Source organism: Pelobates fuscus, chromosome 1 (assembly GCF_036172605.1).
Source record: "Pelobates fuscus isolate aPelFus1 chromosome 1, aPelFus1.pri, whole genome shotgun sequence".
Taxonomy (NCBI): Eukaryota; Metazoa; Chordata; class Amphibia; order Anura; family Pelobatidae; genus Pelobates; species Pelobates fuscus.
In genome coordinates, this window is record NC_086317.1 from 425,254,584 (window position 1) to 425,279,375 (window position 24,792).

A 24,792-nucleotide genomic window follows, 5' to 3' on the forward strand; every position below is an offset into this window, starting at 1 on the left:
AGTGAGGCAGAGGCGGCCGCAATCGCAGGCTGGCCGGGTGCTGGATCCAGATGGGCATACTGGTCCAAATGGTGGCTCTGCTGGTCCCACCGGGTAAATAGGTTAGGTATAGGTGTATTGCCTGTACCATCTGTATTCATGGCCCTTGTGTAATGTCAGGGACCAGGAACCAGACAGAGACAGAACTAGATGCAAAAACACCTTTATTAATAAATAACAAATAAATAACCAAAAGCAAAGTCCAGGAATCAAGCAGGGGTCAGACAAGCCAGGATCAGGAACACGGAGAGCAGCGGAGTCAGGAACCCGGAACACACAGGAACAAGGCGACTTCTGGGTAACAGGAAACCATGCAAGGGCAAGGAGGTTCTGTGATTTGCTGCTTAAATAGGCAGAACTGATTAGCAGCAGGGTTGATAACTACACTCAGGTGAGTAACCGTGGCAACATGCTGAAGGAGCTGATAGTTATTGCAGCTGAAAACTCAGTCACTGAAACAGAAAGGGTTGCTGTTTAAAACAGCAAAGAAACCCTCACAATTGCTCAGAAGTACTTTGAGAAAAGCAGAAGTAAGGAGAAGGGATTAAGTGTAAGGGCTTAAGGGAGTGTAGGAGTGTTCTGATTTCGGGTAGTGTTTGCAGCGGTCATTTCTAATTATCTAAAATTGTATGTGAGATTCTGTCTATAAATGGAATAAAGAGCTTGTGGTGTGGTGTGGTGGGGTGGTGTGGTGAGGGGAGGAGTGGGTGGGCAATGGAGAACTATTCTGGTTTTCAACAGGGAACATTTTAACTCAGACTGCGGAAGAGAGATAATAGGGTCAAAAGGGCATGCAATAAAGCTAAGGAATGGAGATGCACAGATGTGGTGAGGATTGGTCAAGCAAGACATTTGGGTGGGTATCAATAAAATAAGAGGGGTGTGGGTTGCAGAAGATCTTTAGAGATAAGCAGATAGGTGAATAACATTTAAGTTAACAAGCCAACAATGTTGAGTGGGGCTGGGGACAACTAGCTTTAGCATGCAGGGCAAGACAAAGTAAAATATATATATGAGAGAGAGAGAGTGCGTGTGTGTGTGTGTCTGGGCTTGAGATCATAACTCCACCTTACATTGGGGACATCGTTTACTAACACAAAAAAAACATAAAAAGGACAAATGACAGATTACTCTAAAGGTACCAATAATCCGCAGTTTTTCAGCAATTCATGAAGAGACCAGAATGTGGCTGAGGTTTACCATTCCTTGTCCATCTATTGCTTTTAATGGGAGCACAGCCATGTATTTTAAACCGCTACAGCAACAGTAATATGGACAGATATTTTGCAGCTTTGACACATTCATACATTCACCTACAAGATGCTTCTCGCAATATGAGAATAATAGTGCTATCACTTGGGTGAGTGTCAGGAGGCTGAATATTGCATGTATAAAGTAGAGTGTTCTTGCCCATCCAGATTTTATGGGGCACATGTTGCTCTGATTCTTTTGACTCTGTCAGGTTCCTATAGAGTTCTGAGGACTAAAGACCTGCTCATTATGACTCCATGACTGGTGACAAAGAGATACATTGCATTGTTTCTGTTAAATTGATGGCATCTAGATATCTAACTTGGTACCGGGAACTTGGGGGCATTTCTGATCCTTAAAACTGATTTAAGCAGGACAAATCAGTGGGCATAGGAGTGACATCATGGAATGTGAATTTTTTTTTTCTATTTATTTGAGGATATACCTTCATTCTTGACAATGCTTGAAAATGTACTCATGAAGCCAGCTTGTTTTCCTGTGATGGAGAGGACCTGGATTCTGGATTTGATGCAGTCCACTGGAAATACTGCAAGCCACAATGCAATTCCTCCTACACCACCACTTATCATCAAAGCAACTGGACCTAGGAGGTTACAGAAGTAGAAAAAATTTTAACCTTGTTCTGCCTTTCTAACAAGACTCACAGGAACATCACATATATACTTATCTTGACACAGAATACTACAGTCATTTACTGGCAGTAGAACTCTCCAAAGCTACTGAAGGTAACTCAATATGACTCCATGTCAACACAAAGCATTTAAATGTAATTTCCCCTCCCCAATATACAAGAATAACTTTGGCTTTTTATTTTTTTAAAAACAAGACTCTCTTTAAATGAATACCACAGGGTCAGGAACACAAACATGTATTCCTGACCCTATAATGTTAAAATCACCATCTAGCCCCCCCCCCCTAAATATAATAACATTTTACTTCTATTCAAGTCTGCAGCTGCTGACTCTTCCCCTGATCTGCCTGCTTGGCTGACATAATCAGAAGTGATTCTCTCAGCCAATCGCAATGCTTTCCCATAGGATTGGCTGAGACTGTCAAAGAGACAGATCAGAGCCAGCACAAGCCAAACACAGCCCTGGCCAATCAGCATCTCCTCATAGAGATGCATTGAATCAATGCATCTCTATGATAAAAGTTCAGTGTCTCTATTCAGAGTTCAGAGGGTGGAGATACTAAATGTCAGTGCTGCAAATAGTGCAGCACTGCCCAAGAAAGCATCTCTAGTAGCCATCTGAGGAGTGGCTAGTGGAGTTATCCGTATGCCAGGGGTAGGCAAATTTGGCACTCCAGATGTTGTGGACTACATCCCCCATAATGCTCTTACACCCATAATGCTGGCAAAGCATCATGGGAGATGTAGTTCAAAACATCTGCAGTGCCGAAGGTTGCCTATTCCTGCCCTAGGCTGTAATGTAGATACTGCATTTTCTCTGAAAAGACAGTGTTTACTGCAAAAAGCCTAAAGGGAGTGATCATACTCACCAGAACAAATAAGCTGTAGTTGTTCTGGTGACTACAGTGTCCTTTTAGAAAAATGAAACATATCACATACTGTTCATCATCAGATTAACAATAAACTGTTTATTTACAAAATTCTGAACTGTAGTTAACTGAAATCCAAAAGGCAAACATTCACGCAAATATAGCCAAGCTGTGTTGGAGACTTTTCCAGATCAGGGACTAATCTTTGTGATTTGAACAAGTTTGTTTTTTGAAACATTAAATAAGCAGTTAGTAATCTTCTCACCAAGTTCATCTTTCGATTTTCCTCCTGATGCAAAGAATGTCTTGCTCAGTTCATATCCCCCGAAGAAAAAGAAATAGCCTGGCATTTCTCTGCAAATTGTGCTCGTCAGACCTTGGTAGAAACCTAGGGGTCCTTTTCTTTGTACAATTCCTTTTACTACTGACCAAACTGTACTGATACAGATAAAACAAAATAAAGTTGTTATATTCAAAAGGATATGACATCAGTAAGAACATGAGGCATGCAAAACATGTGTGTACATTTATTCTGTACATTAATGATTTTCATCTTAAAACATAATTTTGCAACAAGTGGACTACAGACAACATGGAGTTCCCATGATTTATTTGTAAGCCCCAAGTCTGCCTGAAAACATTCTACACAATTTTATTGATTTTACTTGGTCTAGCTCAACAGGAATATAGCTATTTACTAAAGTGAGACCGGTCGGGAATTCAAAATTCCGAATTTCAAATTTGCTAAACGAATTTATTTGTTTTGAAACATGTGTACTTTGAATCTTGGCTTTGAATCTTTCGATGTATGTAATGACCATCTATATACCTTCAATAATAGAAATAGAAAAAAAAAAAAAAAAAGCTTTAGTCCAGATAGCCAAACAGGAAAAAAAAAAATCAAATCAAACATGCTACCAGTCTGGCTACTTTGGCCTTGAATTTGATATTCACTTTTAACCCATTCTGAATTCCAGACAAACCTTACTTTATTACCTGGAAGACATCTTTAAAGATCTGATGGTTAAACCCTTAAAGGCTATGATGGCCTGGGACAACAGTGTCACACACAACACACAACACACATCAATATAAAGAGAATTAATTTTGCAGCTACTTTACATATAGGTCCATGTTCAAGCATATGCTACATCTGAAAATTGTGTTTAATGTATCCTGTCCTAAAGCTACAATAGAGGCAATTATTCAGAAAAGGGTTATTTAAACAGCCACAATTTTAAGGCAAATTTTTGAAACAATTTTAAGGATTTTCAGGTATACTTTTATTGGGAAGAGCTATAAAAATGTAATGTTACTTGCACATTTAGGCAAATTCTACTATGGTTTTCAACCCCGATCTAGAGTGCTGTTATCTTCCTAAAATGTTTATGTGGATACAATGCACAGGTCGACATTATTAATGCCAACATGACCAGTTTAATGTTGCAGTTTTGATATAAAGAGAGTGTCCCTTTAAATTAGAATAAAGGTCTTATTTGATCAGTCTTAGAATGTCTGATTAACCGTAAACTTAAAGGGACACTATAATCACCAGAACAACTACAGCTTAAAGTAGTTGTTCTGGTGTCTGCCTGTCCATGCAGGCTCTTTAATGTAAACACTGCCCTTTCAGAGAAAAGCCAGTGTTTACAATACAGCCTAGTAACATCGTTAGTGGCAGTCATTCAGATGGCCACTAAAGGTGCGTCCTGGGTCAGTGCTGCACAGTGTCCAGCACTGACGTTCAGCATCCCCACGCTCTGCATGGAGGCGCTGAACGTTCTTCCTAGAGATGCATTGATCCAATGCATCTCTATGAGGAGATGCTGATTTGTGCAGCATGCGTTTTGCCACTCATGCACAACAGCCTCCCAATGCTTTCCTATATGAAAGCATTGAATTGGCTGAGATCATCAAGTTTGATGATCTTAGCCAAGGAGGCGGAGTAGGGGTGGAGTTTTATACCTTTTTAACCGGCGATGAGGAGGGCAGGGGTACCTAAATGGCGGTTTCAAGACTGTAGTGCCAGGAATACAGGTTTGTATGCCTGACACTATAGGGTTTCTTTAAGGAAGATTCTGCAAGAGTAATAGTCTAATCGCAATGTAAATACATGTATGACAGCCTTACTTTTGTCCCTGTGATATCTTGCCAGATAACTGCAGCTCATGCATGGCCTGGAGTCTGCATTTTACCAACTCCGTGGGACAGAGAACCAGGGCGGCAAAAATTGAAGCTACTGATCCAGCGGCTGCATTTTGCAGATCACTACAAAGGGAGAGAAAAACAAATAACTACAGCAATCAACCGCACAACAATAATACAAAACAAACTTCTATACTGTAATATACAGACACTGCTTCACAGCCAGAGAAGATGGATTAATCACTAAAGCAGGGATGTCAAACATATACAGTTGTGTTTTTTAGAAGCAAAAGTTAAAAGGAAATTGTTTAATGCCTCTTTAAATCCTTAGAAAGTCACCACTGACCTACTTCTGTGCCAGAACCTACTCTGGTTGTATTAGGATTTTACCTTAAAGGATCACTTAAGACACTTTGTGCAGTAGCCCTTTAGTTTTAATCCTGCAATCCAAAACATTGGCATAGTACATAGTAATATTATGAGTATAAATATTCTGATTGCAGGGATAAACACATCTCTAGTGGCTGTCTTCCTGAAAGCCACTAGAGGTGCTTCTCCTGAATATCCAAGTCAGACTTGGTTAATCAAACATTGCTCATAGAGAGCATTTGATTGGAGCAGCGTCGTGTTTTGCCGGGCTTGTGCACCCTAATGGGAAACAGAGGCTAGGTGGCCATAGTGAGACCAGTGCAGCGAGGGAGTAAAGATAAGTACAACTACCTTTTAAACCCTCACTGGGGGTCCGGATACATAAATAGGTAGGATAACACTATGGCATTAGGAATAGTTTTCTGATGGTATTCTGATAAATTCTATTAAAACTACTACTAATAATACAATTACTATCAATAAAGGAAGGCAGAGTACAGAGGGAATGACCGAGGGAAAATAGTGTACAGAAAGAAGGAGCGAGGGAAATTAGCGTACAGAGGGAAGGAGCGAGGGAAAATGGTGTACAGAGGAAAGGAGCGAGGGAAAATAGAGTACAGAAAGAAGGAGCGAGGGAAAATAGCGTACAGAGGGAAGGAGCACGGAAAAATGGTGTACAGAGGGAAGGAGCGAGAGAAATTAGTGTACAGAGGGAAGGAGCGAGGGAAAAATAGCGTACAGAAGGAAGAAGCGAGAGAAAATAGCATACAGAGGGAAAGAGCGAGGGAAAATGGTGTACAGAGGGAAGGAGCGAGGGAAAACCAAGGCTTCCCCTTGCAGGCAGTACTGACCATTGCGCCTGTTTTCAGCACTAATGATAGATGTTATATTGCACAGAATTGACAGTAGACGATGGTCCCATTTGAGCACCGAAACGCGCGTAGGGTTTATTTAATTTTATTTAACTTGCACTATGCACTGATTTATCACGTATTCACTATTTTGATTAATAGGGTGTTGGTGGGATTGCAGGGAATTTTATGGGGATTGCCACAAGGATAGGTATGGAAGGTATTGGTGACTCAGAATAGGAGTAACTAAGTTACATACTATTATTAGCACCCAGGAAGGTGCAGACATGGAGAACTAGGAGAAGTCTTCTCTACTATTTAACCTAGCATTTGGCAGGTAGCTGCAGCTGTGATAGCTGATATTATTATTAGCACCCACAAAGGTTCAGACATTGAGAACTAGGAGAAGTTTACTCTATTTAGCCTAGAATTTGGCACGTAGCTGCAGCTAGTATATTTGTCAGAACAGCAATGGATCTATACAGCATCTAAGCACCTATTAAGGAAGGAAGAGTTACAGGATTCACTCCTTTTTGTATTGTGGATTCTACTATTTTCTTTGTTACCCCCTTCCCCCTCACTGTGGACGCTGTAACCTCCTATAACTATCCATCCCTATCCCCCTCTCTATAATTAGCATCATCCTTAATGTGGCAATACTCTCTTGATACCCCCATTTTAGGTTGTTTATATGGGAAGTAACTGTTTAGTGAAAATTTCCCTTTCTAATCTTGTTGAGAGCAGACCTCACCCTGCGATTGGACTAGATAACTGTATTCTATTACTATAAAACAGACCCCAGAAATGGGAGTCTGATTTATAATCTTTAGAGGGAAGTATTGAGACTCCCATTACGTTAATAGACACCCTCATTTAATTGGTAAACAGAGTTACCCTCTATGTCAGTTTTAATTTTGGCAACTAATAAATAAACATAAAAGAAAAACAAGTAAAAGTATAGCGCTACAAATTTAATAAAAATGAAATAAATTAAGTTATATAAACTGCGCCTTATAATGTGTAAAAGCTAAAGAAACACATTAATAGAAAAACCATAGAAATAAAGTGCGCTGTATCTTTAAAACACCTAATGTATTGCAGAGTGCCAAAACATATATTTATAAGCACTTTATCATTGAGTGGAATAGGTTTCGACTAATAAATAAGGCCTAATAAACTACTGAATAAGCAACAAAGTGAATTACTCTGTTACCAAATAGTATCTGTTTCCCTTCATTCTATCACAGCTGCATTCACTCTTAGGACTGTAAACTGTTCCTTATAATTATCAATCTAGGGACCTCGTTTTGTGATCTCTTAAAATGTAATCATTCTAAGTTAATTAGGGTTAAGCCCTAGGGTGGAATTGGTACCACCAACGCTGACCAACCATTACTAGTAATATCTACTGGATAATAAGGGTTTCTTAGTATTTTTTTAATATATAAAATAAATTTGTGAATTCAAAGAAAAAAATAAAAACAAGGAGAAATATGTGGACATTAATATAAAAGTAAAATCTGGAAATGGACAGAGCTGCTTTAACAGAACATTAAAAAGAAGGATACTTGAGATTTTCTCTTGTAGTTGGTATAGATGTTATCATTCAGTACTATTCTACTGATTTATAAAGGATGGAAAAATACAGAAAGAAACAGAACCCGTGTGCTTGAGGTTTGAACAGGTCCAACAGTTGGTGCATTAACCAACTAAGCCATCTCACCATCTAGCTGCATCTTATATGCAAAACAGGTTGACTGAAATGTATGAATGTAACTCTGAATGGCTTGAGATAATTCAGAAGCAGTTTAAAACATGCCCGAATTATTATGACATATGGGGTTACTCTCTGAATTTGTCTTCAAACCGATTTTAGTGAGTTTATTTTTGACATTCTTTATTTTTGTTGTGCTTTAAACCAACAAACATAATTTGCATTGTCATGACTGCAACAAATATTGAATAGCAACAGTGAGATATACATATGTCATGGGAAAAGGTAACAGCACGGTATATTTTTATAGGGTGTGTAGGTAACAGTAAAGATTAAGTCGGCCTATGCGTCAATTGGGACAGTATGGGGTAGGGGTACATGTGACACCTGCCTCGATTTTCGGGTAGCCAGAGTGCTCACTACTGGCGTCTGTCTCGGAAGGCTGCTGGCTCTGTTAGCTTAGTGAGTTTATTGACTTTATTGAGTACCTCCATGGTAAATTGAGGAATTATCCCGAATGCTGCCTTTCAAAGGCAAAACCAGATGTTAGTGAACAACTCCCTTATCTGGTTCTAGCCTTCACCTCTATCTAAAACTAGCCCTAGCTAATAATTTAAAAAGTAGGGCTTAATATGATATAGAAACATTGGCTGAAAATGGATATCCTATTAAATCAATGATGCCATGAAACAGATCTGGTGGGTTACTATCTGCAGGTTGAAGGCCATGCTAGTACCTTGGAAGATCAGCACCAGCTCTAGTGAGAACTCCAAATGGACATTCTATAGGATAATATAGTGTTTGTGGGTTAATTCAATAAACGGGAATCATTGTGATGGACCAAGGAGTCCAATATAGTAAACATGGAAAAAGTCTGATTCTCTGCTATTTGTCTTTTGCTATAAAAGTTTAAATTAGTGATGAATTCCTACTTTAGAGAATTAACCTTTCAGTCTTTTGCCTAGTGGTGAGCATAAAGCAATTCTTGTATTTATATTCAAATTTTATTATAAGATCTAACAATTACAACATATTCCTAGAGAAAGGATTTTAGAGATAAAATAATGTTACTCAGATGCAGAAAAAGTAGTCAGTCACTTACCTTAGCTGTGTGTTTGTGTCTACGCCAGCAATGGCTCTGACAACTCTCTGACAAAACCCATAGCTCATAAAGAGTACAGAGTTTTCGGCTATGTTGGCAACCAATGCGGGACTGGTCCCTTTATAGAATCCTTTGAACCCAATCTGCTTGTGCGTCTTCACGGCACAGTCTAGGAGCCCCCGGTACATGGCGGGAAATGTCTGCATCTTCACTTTTATGGTGTCAAAGGGCTGACCACTTAGTACACATGCAGTACCACCTGGGATACATTTAACAGAAATGCAAAGGATACATTTAACATAAATGAACAAACACAATAACTGGTGTAATATTTCTGAATATTTCACAGGCGCAATGCACTCTTATTCTAGGCTCGGGAAACTCATTAAGACGTTTTATGACTAATCAGCTCTAACCTCACACAGGTCTTCACGAGTCTCCCAAGTCTAGTATAACAGGGTATCAGAACTATAAAACTGCTCATGCCATCCTTTGATAATTATTTAGTCTGTCTGTGTTTATTTTAAGGCACCATAACAACCTCATTACAGGCTTACCAGAAGGGATTAAAATGTTTTTTTATGGTTTAACTTCAAATTCTTCATGCCGGCGCAGATTGCTTTGCCCCTGAACATCTGCTCAATGTCTGAGGCTTTAATCATGAAGCCTTACAGTAGGAGCTGGGATCTCCATGCACCATAACAAATACATTCTGATGAAGTTGCTATGGTGTCTTTATAAGGATTACTCCAGCCTCCATTACCACTTCTGCTTTTACAAGCACTCGCACTGGTGACAGATGTAATCAGCTTCTACAAAGGGGAGGCTTGTATCTCTGCTCCCTCTCTCACTCCCTTCATGTGCTCCATACACTGACAGTCATGGTCTCTTTTTAACCCCTTAAGGACACATGACATGTGTGACATGTCATGATTCCCTTTTATTCCAGAAGTTTGGTCCTTAAGGGGTTAAACCTTTTCTATGTCCACCCCCCACTCCCTCTGCTTCCTGGCTCAGAATGCACACATACGCTCCGAGTAACGTAGATTGATGCAATTACATGCCTCTCTATGAGACGCATTTGATTGGACCTCAGAGAGGGAAGAAGTGACGTTGAACGGCGAATAGAGACTGGCGAGGGGAGCTTTGCCTGGCAATTGAGGTAAATACAGGTAAGTTTTATCCTAATTTAATAGGATTTTGGAGCTAATAAAAGAGGGGTATAGTGGTATAGTAAAAGAGGTATAATTAACAGTGCCCAGTTGGACAATATAAATGAAACAAAAAAATTAAGAATAGTTGGAGTAACCTTTTAAACATATGACAAGCTTCTAAAAAAAATCAAAACAGGGTTTGTGTGGGTCCCTTGGCATCCAGGATAATTATGCAGTTTAATGCACAGTTCAGTGCTAGAAGGTAATCAAATCAAATCTGCAAATCCCTAATTCTCTTTACAGGCTTTATATTCAGTAACTTTCAATAAAGATATGAAAATGGTGATACAATTCCAAGTTGGTCACACTGAATAAATGCAAGTACTGCTCCTTGAAATAGTTGAGCCATTTAAAAACAAAAATGCATTACATTGGTTATGCAATAATTAACAAATAATACAAATATAAATCACATTTGAAGTTCCTGCGTTTGCTGTAAAACCTCAAGCTTTGCAGCTTCTGCAGTGAGCTCTGCTCAAACCAGGAAATGACTTGGCCAATCAAAAGGCTCATTTAACTTTCTATCGCATCATTGAGAATCTCCCATAAACCAATGCACACCATTTCAAGGACTTGTAGTTTAGGTGGCTGCTCTCTATTGCATTGAACTGCCAAGTCCCATACATCTATGCTATGATCATATACAGCTGAATAAATGGAGTAAACCAGCAAACATTGCAGGTCGGGGGAAAGTATTAGAAAGCGTGGTCTTATGAAGCAAAATTCCATCCTAGTATAACTAACTGTAACCTAGCTCACACATTACATATTAAAGTGAATATTGTCTATTATGGATATGTGACAAAGATGCTTTTACTGTAGCGTATATACATTTTAGAGTAGAAAGAGATCAATTTGCTTTCCTGTGCCGTACCTGCAGCTCCTGCCAAGAGATCGATAGTTGCTTGAATGGCTGGGTTCAGTGCCATGCTTGGGGAGAGTGGTTTATTTACCTAGATGAAGAAGTGTCAAAGTAAAACGGATTTCAATGAAGAAGAAATGATTGGAATACACTTAACGCACAAATCAGTTTACTATAGGAGAAATGTATGACTTTCTTGCAATCGTTAATTTCCTTTCAAATATAGCATACTCTTCGTAACTTTTAAACTATGCATTGCATACCATCCTTGTAACAGGTGATTAAAGGAACTCTAAGGTTATGAAGAAATATATTTTAATATTTGTCCCTCTTCACTTAGATTAGATTATTGGATCAGCCGCTCTGCCTCTTGAGAGATGATTTTGGGCCAATCCAATGGTTAATAGAGAAGCATTCTAGTGCCTACTGTAAAGCACCTCTCTGGTGCTTCTAATAGCGAAGCATTATTCAATACTTCACTGTAAAAATGATCAGCGTTTAGTATCACCATCCTGGGTGTGATGATGTTAAACATGAAGACATTCAATTGTTAAAAGTCTTAGTGAGGAAGTGACTCTAATAGCTGTCTGATTGAAGGCATGCCGACTGACAAATGTAAACATTGTTGTTTCTCAGAAATACTTCCACTTCTCAGACTACATGGACAGGATCTACACATCAGAATCACTATATAAAGAAGAAGTGGTATTGATGCTTAAAGTATCCCTTTAAGAAACATTTTCCCAAAAGAACCAAAATAGTTGAGAATGTCTAATACATGCATTTAGCAAACGAAGAATAAACGGGCAACATTGGATAAGTGCAAATAGTGAGTATATTGTTTTGGCTCCCACAAGCTTTAATCATGTACCTGTATTTACACATATCCAGCGATGCCCATTCATTCCTTTGCATTATTGTGGGATCAGGCAAATGTGGCACCTGTGGGTGAGTGAGCAGCAAAGTGGACTGGATTGAGTGGAGAGGCAAACCCCACCTGGGCCAATCAGTAACTCCTCAGAGAGATGCATTGATTCAAAGCATCTCTATGGGGAAAGTTCAGTGTGACGCTGCACTGCAGTGCACACTGTGCCCCACTGGCCCAGGAAGCACCTCTAGTGGCCGTCTGAGAAGTGGCCCCTTGAGGTGTTCCTAGGCTTTAATGTGAACACTGACTTTTCTCATTAAGCTGTTTATGTTTTGGTGACTATAGTGTCCCTTTAACCCCTTGAGGACCAAACTTCTGGAATAAAAGGGAATCATGACATGTCACACATGTCGTGTGTCCTTAAGGGGTTAAAGAAACACTGTGAGTAACATTACCAAAGCGACACCTATAGACCGCCAGGAGAGATCATTGCCCTGGTTTGGAGGAAACAGACACTGATAGTATGGAACTGTAAATTCTGTATTTTCAATGCAGTTGAGGAGGGCCAATATGTGGGCAGCAGGGAAAAGCCCCATTGTTTTGTTAAATCACACAGAGACTCTGCCCCCTGGATGAGGGTTTGAAAAATTCCTGGTCTCTCTGGCCAGTGAAGAGGGCTGGGCTTTGCTGGCTGCCCAGCACCAATCAATGTGCGCTGGAGCTGCAACACGAGGGTGAGATCGTCCCCTTTTTCATCTTAATCCTTAAAGGATCACTCTAGTGCCAGGAAAACATACTCGTTTTCCTGGCACTAGAGTGCCCTGAGGGTGCCCCCACCCTCAGGGTCCCCCTCCCACCCGGCTCTGGAAAGGGGAAAAGGGGTAAAACTTACCTTTTTCCAGCGCTGGGCGGGGAGATCTCTGCCTCCGATCCTCCTCCGTTCCGCCCCGTCGGCTGAATGCGCCCGCGCGGCAAGAGCTGCGCGCGCATTCAGACGGTCGCATAGGAAAGCATTTACAATGCTTTCCTATGGCCGCTTGCGTGCTCTCACTGTGATTTTCACAGTGAGAATCACGCAAGCGCCTCTAGCGGCTGTCAATGAGACAGCCACTAGAGGATTAGGGGGAAGGCTTAACCAATTTATAAACATAGCAGTTTCTCTGAAACTGCTATGTTTATAAAAAAAAAAAATGGGTTAACCCTAGCTGGACCTGGCACCCAGACCACTTCATTAAGCTGAAGTGGTCTGGGTGCCTAGAGTGGTCCTTTAAGGGGCTAATAATAATAATAATAATAATAATAAAGGAATTAATTTCAAGTACCATTTGTAAAAATACGGAATTAAAAATCAGGAATAAAGGCTGTTGGGCTTCAATGGCTTAACCGTATAAAGAATACATTCCAGGATATAAGAGCATCCAGCAGTTTGTTATAAATAGCATTACTGTGCATTTACAGCAGTCCCTCCTACTCCACAGCAATAAACTCAGTAACCTGGAGGAACTGACTCTGAAAAAGTATTTGATAAGCATGCTGTAGCATGCATATATAGAATCCATGCAGTGTATAAGCATGACTTTAAAAAAAAAAAAAAAAGTTAAATAAGGATAACTCACCTAATTTCCAAAGCCGACAAACTGTTTTAAATTATACATAATTTGGACATCCTAGAAAATGTAATGCAAAAAATGAAGGCTGAGTGATGCAATTTCCCCCCAATGTATTATACAGAGTGGAGCTGATATCCGACATATGGAAACTCTGGCATATTGGATACTTTAACCCCTTAAGGACCAAACTTCTGGAATAAAAGGGAATCATGACATGTCATGTGGGGTTAAACTTATGTTTCTCAATCTTTTATAATCCAGTTGTATGAATAACAGATTTATTTCAGCCATGTACGCCTTACACCAACAGTTTAAAATCAGCACGTTAAATAAGAAATACTGTGCACAATGTCAAATTAAACTGCTCGCTACTTGAAAGTGGTGGTACCCACGGTTTTAGAAACAGATCTCTGGGTTATGACTTACTGCTAGCCTTTTGGCTATCGAAGCCATTTGGAAACTGAATTCTTATTCTCAATGTGATATTACTCAGTTCGTACCATACAGGGTCAGCAACTGAGAATAAAATGTGTCTATAGTGAATATACATGGCAACTCACTGAAGTGTGCAGTGCCAAGAATTCAAAGTGAATTTCAAATTGTAGCAAAATAAAATCTGAATTGAAAATGGAATTCTAAAATAACCGTTCTGCTACTAAAGCGGTGTTGGAGAATGTATCCAGATCAGCTTTATTCCCTAAATTTTTACATATTTTTTGTGTGTGTGTGCTACTTTGAGAGTTTAGTGAATAATCCCCCCCAGATAATAACCTTGAGAGTTGGAGTCATTCACTAATCCAAATACTGCATAGAATAGACAAAATATTACATATCAGGTCAAGATAGCAAAGAGTTGGGAAATATTTTCACAAGGTTATTTCAGCTAAATATCTGCAGTCCCCTAATCAAGACATCACAATTCTTACTGGGTTATTTATCAAAGTGAGAATTCAAAGTGCACATCAAATTTAAGACCAGACTAGTCAAACTGATAGCATCCCATAGCAGACTTAAGAGAATGAATCCAGTTCGGCTATTTTAACCTTAAACTTGACATTTATTTTGAATTCTCAATTTAGGAAATAATCCTCTTGGCTTTGTTGCATCAGCTCATGACTGTATTTAAAAGCATGTGCAGAAGGGAACTATTTCCTTACTAGAACAGCAGAATTTCGATTGATTTATTGTATCAATAATTCTGATTATCTTTACATGTCACCATTACAACGCCTGTAGATTGTAAAGTGGTACCTGGACACACAGAATAGGAGCATCTCTGTTCTGAGGTTACTGGGAGTTGCAGTCCATCTCAGGTGAATCTCTAAGTTGCCTAGTGCTGATTTACAACCCTGAGATGAGTTCTCAGAAGCTTTGGAGGGGCAAAGTGGGCATTTCCTAGTAAAGGGCGACTTGCCAGCTGTCAGTGTGGGTCACAGGATACTAGGTAACAAGTCACCGAGGTATAGGAGGGCCTGATAGAGCGGAGTCTGCACGAAGAGAGGCCCCAGCTGTGTTACATCAGTATGCTGGCAAGGAAGTAAGGACAAACAATGTCACACGTGGGGAGCACTGCATGTCATGTGTGACCCAAGGGCATTGACCTCACGGGCTACCAGGAATGGCTACAAAGGGCAGGCTGGGGGCCAGCTGGCAGTGGACACACAGCATGGTGTAGGACAGGTGAAGGGGTGGGAGATACATTATTAAACATTCTGGCAGCAGGCTGGGGAGATGGCCAGATGTGCAGGTGTTAATAAATGTTATTAAATGGGATTTTAAAGGTAGTACTCACCCTGGCTGTGCTGTTCTGGTATGTGAAAAACACCTCTTCCTCCCTGCCGCTGTCACAATGCGTCCGCCCACAGCCATGTTTAATATCAATGAGCCATCCTATAGCACACCCATAGCGCATGCCCTCTTTAATCCAGCCTTAATGGAGGAATGGGCTCAATGCAGACAGCCTGTGTCATTAGGGATCCTGGGCTGGCCATGTTAATCAGGGGGTATGTGTTAGTGACCTGAGTTATGAGTTATATACACTCTTAGAGGTGTTATGTAATATACATCCTGGTCTTATGCTGTTAGTTATAACCCCTATGACATCAAGGCAGCCTCAGAAAGTTGCAGTCTGATGCAGCAGATGTACTTGACTAGAGGTTGTGTATTTATCATTTAAAGAATTGAAAGGGGCCCCATGCCAGATTCTGGAGTCCCATCTCACCTTATACACTTAAGTATCTGCTGCATGTGGTAAAAATAAACCTCTCATTTCTGCCTATGAGTGACAGTGCCTATACTTATGGTTTTGTCCCCAACCTCATAACTAGTTTGGGGGTTTTTGTTGCTTTTTTCCCATTTTGTTACACTACTCGTACCATACCGTAGATAATGAATGAGGGATGCAAGAATGCAGTGGGTTTGAGTAAGAAAATTAACTTAGTTAAAAACAGATAAAAGAGGCGCTAATAACTTCTCAAGCCCGGTGCAGCTAAAAATACCCAAGTGTAGTGTCACCTCTTACACTTAAAAATGTGATTAAGAAATGAAAGAAAGTACTTAGTGCTCACGGAAAGAAAAAGATGTTACCTTATACATACAATATTTCAGGTAATCACATTAACAGGTTTCTTGTAACCTATATATAAATAAATGAAACACACATAGTGTAACCTGGATATACAATATTAAAGTGAGAAAAAAGATTTTCTTCAAACTCACAATTTTCAGAGCCTTTTACAAGTTGGCTCTAAACTTTTAGCGCTTATCGTCTCCGCCTTGAGACATATAGTCAGGATCTTTCAGGTAGGTCCGCAGGAACTGATGAAATTGCAGCAGACTCCAAAGTATATTTAAAAAATGATTTATTTAAACAAATAGTTTCAAATAAAAGATGTATATATATACACAAATAAAAAGCAAATATAGCACAACGCGTTTCAACCATAACAGGTCTTTTTCAAGTGCATCTGTCTTAACAAGTGAATAGAAAATGCTTATATACCTTAGAGGGAAACAGGGAACAAAGTGGATAATTGATAACACATGTGTACAAACCCACCCACTTCCATATAAGGTCATAGCCGGAAGTGCCACGCCACTCAAAATATGGCCGCACCTCTATAGCGTAAAAATGTAGAAGTTTAGGGTCTGAGCCATGTTTCTCTAAAAAATGTTTTGATACACTATGGTTTGTGAATCCTTTTTGAATATTTCTAGCGTGTTCCCCTATTCGAACTTTAAGTGGCCTTGATGTCTTGCCTACGTATTGAAGGCCACATGGGCACGTTAGAAGATATATAACATTATTAGAATGACATGTAACCATTGATTTAATTTTAAATTCTTTATTAGTACTAAAAGATTTAAAAGTGGTTACATTTTTTTCAATAATATTTGTTTTTTTACACGCATTGCACATCCCACAGTGATAAAAACCTTGTTGGTTTTTCGACCATTTTGTTAAAAAGTTACTATTGTCCGGAGACACTTTATCCAAGAAACTACTTGTTAAAATTAGTTTAACATTTTTTGCACCTCTAAAAACAAATTTGGGTTTAGAACCTAAAAATTCCTGTATTTCTTCATCTTGACTTAAGATACTCCAATTCTTGTTTATAATTCTTTTAATATCGCCTACATTACTTGAGTAATTAAAAATGAGGGGAATTTGTTGCTTCTCACTGTCTACACCAGGGTTTTCTCTCTTTTTATATTTTAGGAGAGGAGATCTTTCTAAGGATGTTATTTCCTGAATTTGAGTGTCTAGATCTTTTTCATGATACCCCTTTTGTATAAATTGTTTCTTCAGGACTTCTGCCTGATAGGAGAAATCTTGTTGATTCGTACAATTTCTACGTAATCTTAGAAATTGTCCCCTCGGGATATTGGTCAACCAAGGTCTATGGTGTCAGCTACTAATCTCTATATAGCTATTTACATCGACTTGTTTGAAAAATGTACGGGTATTCAGCCTATTATTACAGGTGTAGATATTAAGGTCTAAAAAATCAATATTGGTATTACTAACATTTTTAGTTAGACGGATTCCCCAATCATTGCAGTTAAGAGAATTTAAAAATTATTTAAAAAGATCCTCTGACCCCTTCCAAATAATAAAGATATTGTCTATATATCTTTTGTATAGAACCAGGTTTGCACCACAGCTATGCCCCTGATATATAAAGATACGTTCCCAGTATGCCATAAAAAGGTTAGCTTAACTGGGTGCAAACCTGGTCCACATAGTTGTCCCTCTAACTTGCAGGTAAAATTCTCCTTCAAACCAAAAATAATTGTTATCCAAAATCATATGTATACAATCTAAAATAAAATTCCGTTGGGCTTCATTGTATTTTTTAGATTCTTTTAAAAAGAACTCAGTAGCCTCGCATCCTTTTTCATGTTTAATGATGGTGTATAAACTAGTTACATCACAGGTAATGAGAAGATAATCATCTTCCCATTTAAAACCATTCAGTATATTCAACAGGCTCATTGAGTCCTGAAGGTAAGAAGGACAGTCTCTGACTAGAGGTCGAAGATGAAAGTCGATATACTGTGACAATGGCGACAGTATAGAGTTTATGCCAGATATTATAGGGCGTCCTGGTGGATTTATAGGATCCTTGTGTAATTTGGGTAGTACATAAATAACTGGTATACGTGAGTGGTCAAGCAATAATAAGGCTAATTCTCCCTTGTTAAAATTTCTGCCTTTTCTCCTTGCTCTAAGAATTTTTGATAATTTGTCCTTATCTCATATGTGGGGTCTTTTTTTAATTTCTTATATGTATTAATATCTTGTAATTGCTTTCCAATCTCCTGTAAGTATTTAGTCTTGTCCACTCTTCCACTCTTATCGGCCGGCATAATGACAATCGATGTGTCATTTCTAAGTTCTTCTAGATTTCTTTTCTCGGGGGCGTGGTTTAGGTGCCGACCAAGATGGACGCGTGAGTGAGGAGCTCCGTCCAAACATCCCTCCTAATAGCTCTTAACAAGCGCTTACAAAAGCTAAATGGGTCGCACGAAGCGGCCAGACAACTCTCAGACCCCGGGGAAACAGACTCAGAGACCCCTGGATAATTTCCTGCAACCGCATCCTACCACGAGCGGAGAGCCAAGCAGCCCCAAGATGGCGGCGCCGCCCGCGGCGAACTCTGACTCTGGCACTGCTCCCTTCGAGAGGATTGAGGAGAGGCTGCAGCACCTAACGACTGTGATGGTGACTAAAACCGACCTGCAGACCCTTGCTACATCCATACAAGAGGCGGTAAGGACAGAACTAGCGGGGCTCCGCGCAGAGGTAACCTCACACACAGGCCGCATTGCCGCCGTGGAGGAGTCTGCTGCGGCCTACACAGCGCGCCTACAAACTACTGACACGGCTGTAGCGCGCCAGGGGGGGATGCTCCTGGCCATGAGGAGGCACCTTGAAGATGTGGATAACCGGGGCAGAAGATGTAATATCAGAGTCCGAGGCGTGCCAGAACCAGAGGGCTCCGAAAATGTGGAGGAGGTGCTGACGGAGTTATTCCATTCAATACTCCAGCTACCCACACCTCAAGTGATTGAATTTGAGAGAGCCCACAGAACACTAAGACCACGCACGGTGGAAGAAGGCCCGAGGGACATTATTTGTTGCCTACATTCCTTCCCAACGAAAGATGCCATCATGCAAAAGGCACGAGACAGACCGGCCTGGCCCTACAGGGGGGCACAGGTATCGTTGTTTAATGACCTATCTCCGCTAACCCTGGAAGCGCGCCGCGCACTACGCCCGGTCACTAATACCCTCAGGGACCGCCACATTACGTACAAATGGGGGTTCCCATTCGCCCTCATGGCACGGCAAGGTAACCGATGGGTGTCTCTTAGGGGGCCTGAAGACGTACCGGGCTTCCTGGAGGAACTCGGCCTCCCCCCGCTGCCAATACCGAATTGGATACTGGGCCCCCCAAATATGCCTCCAAGACCACAAAGAGGGAGCAGACGCAGAGACGCAAGATCTCCGCCACGCGAGCTCGCCAGGCGACGCAGAAACCCAACCTCTCCTGAAGAATAAGGATAAGAACTCTACCCGATGAAGGCTACCACAACCGCTCTAGATGTCTTCGCTTACCCTGGCCTGCTTTTCGCACTTTGTCATCTCAACGACATTACAGTTCCCCCAGCCGTAATGGTACATCAATGACCTGTCTTGGGAAGACCGATGCCTGCGCTCCACACACCCGGCGATGGGGATGGACTGGCTACAGCCGACAACCTCAGGTACTTTGGGGATATATTTTTTCTAAACGGGGTCCCCCCCCGGGTATGTGAACTCGTGGCATTATGCCTGGTACGGAACCGCTACCCCTTCACTGCCCCCCCTGCCCCCCTGACTCAGTTACTATCGGGGCCCTGGAAATATATTTGGGGTGGGGGATATGGGGATGGGGTCTTTGGGGTTTTGGGGCCTGTCTCCGAACTGCCTGATGATATGAGTCACTGGACTTCGCTTCAGACTAGACTACACCATGGCAGAACACGTGAATATGCAATCCCAATGTTAATGTTAATGTTGTGTACCTGCATTATCTGACGCATCTCTCCATAGTGTTTTTCATTTATATGCTGTCTGAACCCCCCATCGTTACATTGTTATTGGGTAATAGGATAGAGGTCTCCAAGATAACACTCATGTCGTGATGGCCTTACGTTGCACTGAAGGTTAGATGTATGTAAATGAGCCTTATCCGTAAACGGCAAAACATATACCCACCAGCCCTATATGCGCCACCCCGATGATTGCTTATTTCATATAAATATGGGAAACTCCCCATGCACATTATTCGCGTCATGTCCTTAACGTATATGGCAGCTCTTGGGCATTCTCGCCTCCGGATACTAGGGGGAAACGGTGCCCTGAACTCGAGGCCCACACGACACCACACTATGTTGTAGGGGGGGATGGCCATATGCCTGGGGAGTCAGGGCAGTAAACACAACACGTATTTGATGCAGCTAAAAGGGGCTCGGGGACACGGGGTACAATGACAATGACACCCACTAGATAACGCATAGCCTAAGGGGACCCGATACACGACTCATGGGTAGTCTTCAGCCTGGAATATTCATTGATTGTTGTTCAACATTCTATGTTTTCTATCTTGCATTTAATAATACACGTAAAGAGTTGATATGTCTGGTTTTGACATATAATTGTAATGTTTAAAGTTTATAAGATACTGCATATAACCTCTGTATGACACATGTGACCATTTGCACTTGACGCATAAGTAAGCTCACCACTCAGTTTCGATAGGAGGGATGAGACGGGTGACCTTAAATTCCCTACATCTCTAACACTCCTTGCTATCTCCTCTACCACTACATCTGGTGCGGACCTTGCATCACGCTACCCACACTTTCACTAGTGCCCAGGCTTCACAGCCAGGCTGTAGGCTTTTCCAACCTCTGGGCGGGTCCCAGGTCTGGTGCCTATCGGCGCTGGTTGCAGCACTAGTTCCTCCCCCTTCGCCAACCCCCCCCCCCCCCCCCCCCCCCCCCCCAAGGGACCTGGTTGCCATTAATTTCCCCTGATTCAAGGCGCACTTGAACACTGCACACGGTTACTGTTGGAGGTTGGAACCCTCCCAACCCTACTTGTCACACCCACTGATAGACTCTGTTAGCGGCCGCATCGAGCTCCTGAGGATTCCCCCACGCTCTTGGTGCCTCACGGGCCAACCCATCTCTTCCCTACCTCCCTCTCCCTTCTCCGTCTTCTTGACACGGACCTATACCGTGGGCTCCAGACCTGACTGGCGCTCGAACCGCACAGATCGTGATTGGGCCATGGCGTACCGCTGCACACCCCTGAGGGTCCTCACGCAAAATTGCAGAGGCTTAAACGCCCCGGAACGCAGGTCGCATTTACTAAGAGCACTGAAGAAACAACACATCTCGATTGCCATGCTCCAGGAAACCCACTTCAGGGAAGGCTCAGCGCCCAGATTACACAGTAGGCATTACCCTGATGCCTACCTCTGCAACCACCCATCGGCCCACAGGGCTGGAGTTGCGATTGTCGTGGCGGCCGAGATATCATTTAGAGAACTGGAACGAGAAACTGACCCGCAAGGGCGATACCTCTTCTTAAAGGGCGTTATAACCGACAAAGTGTACACATTAGCGACAATATACGCCCCCAACAGGAAACAGGCACCCTTTTTACGCGATGTCTTGCACAAACTGGAAGATTTTACGGAAGGGATCCTCTTGGTAGGAGGCGATTTTAACGCTCCTTTAGACCCGACACTAGACTCCTCATCAGGACATAGCTGCCTGTCACAACGCCATATTAAAACCATCCGAGAATCTCTGAGCTCCATGAGGCTGGTCGACTGCTGGAGAACCCTGAATCCCACGTCCAAGGACTATACGTATTACTCAGCCTTACATGACAGATATTCCCGCATCGACTTTTTATTTGTTACGCAAGAAGGCTTATCTAGGCTACGTAAAGCCGTCATTGAGCCGGCTGCGTGGTCAGACCATGGTACAGTCATAATGGAGTTAGAGTCCCCACTATTCCGACCGTCCAGGTGGACATGGCGACTCAACGAAACTCTCCTGTCGGACCCAGGTACCAGAACACAAATCGCCGAGGAGCTGGAACAATTCTTCAGAGACAATAATACCCCCGGGATGTCCCCCATCACTATCTGGGAAGCCCATAAAAGTGTCATCCGAGGAATACTCATACGCATTGCCACGATCAAGAAACGAGAAGCTATGCGGGAAATGACCGACCTTTACCAATCTATAGCGCACCTAGAACGCCAACACAAAAGAACCCATCTTAATGCAGTATATGGCGAATTGATGGAAAAAAGAAGAACCCTTAGAGATCTCATCCTGAAAAGGCACCTCAGAACGCTACGGCGTTCAAAAAGCTTCTACTACGCTCACGCGAATAAAGGGGGCAAATACTTGGCGAGAATCCTCAAGGGCCCTTCGTCTCCCGGACAGATACACAAGATACGGCTCGCGACGGGAGAAGTGTCACCCCTCCCACAAAAAATCGCGGAGGAATTCAGGATGTACTACCAAAACCTGTACAACCTGCCATCACCACTGGACAGGGAGTCCCAGACACGACAATCTGAGCGGACCCTGGAATACTTACGTGGCACCATCGCGAACACGATTGACCGAGACGAGGCCACGATACTGGACTCCCCGATTAGCACTGAAGAACTCGCAGCAGCTCTTAAATCTTCTAAAACCGGCAAGGCCCCAGGACCGGATGGCTTTTCGGTCGGGTATTATAAAAAGTTCTCCAATACCCTACTTCCATGGCTGACCAAGGCGATTAATGAAGCTGGGGAAGGGGGTAACTTTGGAATGGAATCACTGGCGGCCACCATCACGGTACTATTAAAACCAGGGAAAGACCCGCTGTCCTGCGCTAGCTACCGCCCGATCTCACTGCTTAATGTAGACGCTAAACTATTCACCAAAGTTCTGGCCACTAGATTGAAACAACTCCTCCCAAATTTGATACACGTGGACCAAACTGGCTTTATCCCGGGCAGGGAAGCTAGAGATAGCACTCTCCGACTCTTCTCCATTCAACACCACGTAAGGCGAACGAAAACTCCCCTAATGCTGTTGTCGACGGACGCGGAAAAAGCGTTCGACCGCGTTAACTGGACCTATATGATAGCGACCCTTCGACAGATGGGATGCGGACAAAGGCTACTCACTTGGATAGCAGGGCTGTATAGCAGACCTAGGGCCGCGATCAGGGTCAACGGAGCCACGACAACCGACTTCGCAATCAATAACGGCACCCGCCAGGGGTGCCCATTATCGCCCCTGCTGTTCGCAATAACGCTGGAACCGCTACTTCAGTCGATCCGCTTGAATCCCGATATTCAGGGGTACGAATGGAAGGAGAAGTGTCATAAGGTGGCTGCATATGCGGATGATCTGCTATTCTTTATTCGCAACCCCAGAACCACCTTGCCTTGCCTCCTCTCTGAAATTGATAAATATGGGAAACTATCAGGGTTCAAGCTTAATCTTGCGAAATGCGAAGCCTTGAATCTCACGCTACCCTCTTCAGAATACGACTCACTGAAACCACTCTTCACGTTCCGATGGTGTCATGATAAAATGAAGTACCTTGGCATCTGGATACCCACTGACCCGTCGGACATATACAGGTTCAACTTTCAACCCATGTCCCAAAAGATAGTTGCTGACCTGACCAAATGGTCGTATCCGCACGTCTCCTGGCATGGTCGTATTGCTGTTCTGAAAATGAACATACTCCCAAGACTTCTCTACCTAATGCAGACCATCCCAGTAGCACTACCGACAACCTTCTTCTCTCCCCTGAAATCGGCGGTTATCCGCTATGTGTGGCGAGGCGGAAGATCCAGGCTGCGATATGACATACTTACTCGACCCAGACATAGAGGGGGACTGGCGCTACCGGACTTCAAGAAGTACTACCAAGCCACAGTATTGCAGCGTATTCTAGACTGGCACGCGAGCACAACTTGGAAACAATGGGTAGAGCTGGACAGAGGCCTTATAGGCCCCACAATCGAGGCTAAGATCTGGGGAGGCGACGGGAGTTCTGTCTCGCAGCACCGGGAGGACGGGACGGTCCTGCAGACGATCCAGAGTTGGAGGACCATGAGAGGCCAGTCTCGCATCTCTCCCACTCCTAGCCCGATGACCCCCCTGACATACAACATATCAGTGGGGGGAGGGCTCCCGCCCGGCGCGTGGCCTATCGCAACCACTGGGACATATATACCAATATACAGTGTGCTGGGGCCTGGGACACTTCGCACTCTGGACTCGCTGCTGGAGGGTGAACCTAGGACCCCCATCGCCGTCTTAAGATACATACAATTGACACACTATTTCAACACCATACCCCACAAGGACCACCTATTCCGGAATTTATCCTGGTTCGAGAGTCTTTGCGACGGAGGCGACCTCCTGGAACATGCGATATCGGTACTCTACCAGAACCTTATAACGGCCGACATACCCGCCGCCGGTACGTTCCAGCGACAATGGGAGGAACAACTGGGAATGACCTTCTCAACCCCTCAATGGAATAAAGCACTTATCTGGCAACAAAAGAGCTCTATGAGCTCGCACTATCAAGAGGTAAATTATAAGTTGATCTCATCATGGTACAGAACACCGACAAGGCTACACCAGATCTTCCCATCCGC

The 24,792-nt window shown here is 42.5% G+C and overlaps 1 protein-coding gene across 3 annotated transcripts in view; it reads right to left on the reverse strand.

Moving 5' to 3' along the window:
* The window catches only part of LOC134570919 (mitochondrial ornithine transporter 1-like), a 184,756-nt gene that overhangs the window by 17,533 nt on the left and 142,431 nt on the right, over positions 1-24,792 (reverse strand). The window contains exons 1-6 of one of the 3 annotated variants that reach the window (XM_063428933.1): positions 15,339-15,469; positions 11,081-11,159; positions 8,993-9,251; positions 4,942-5,079; positions 3,077-3,249; positions 1,736-1,894 (exon numbers count right to left, since the gene is read on the reverse strand). In XM_063428933.1, coding sequence (XP_063285003.1) covers positions 1,736-1,894; positions 3,077-3,249; positions 4,942-5,079; positions 8,993-9,251; positions 11,081-11,159; positions 15,339-15,458 — 928 coding nt within the window. In that variant the 5' untranslated portion in view covers positions 15,459-15,469. Of the gene's footprint in view, positions 1-1,735; positions 1,895-3,076; positions 3,250-4,941; positions 5,080-8,992; positions 9,252-11,080; positions 11,160-11,949; positions 12,044-15,338; positions 15,470-24,792 lie in introns of those variants that run through there. The other 2 variants (XM_063428941.1, XM_063428948.1) reach the window with 2 other exon arrangements.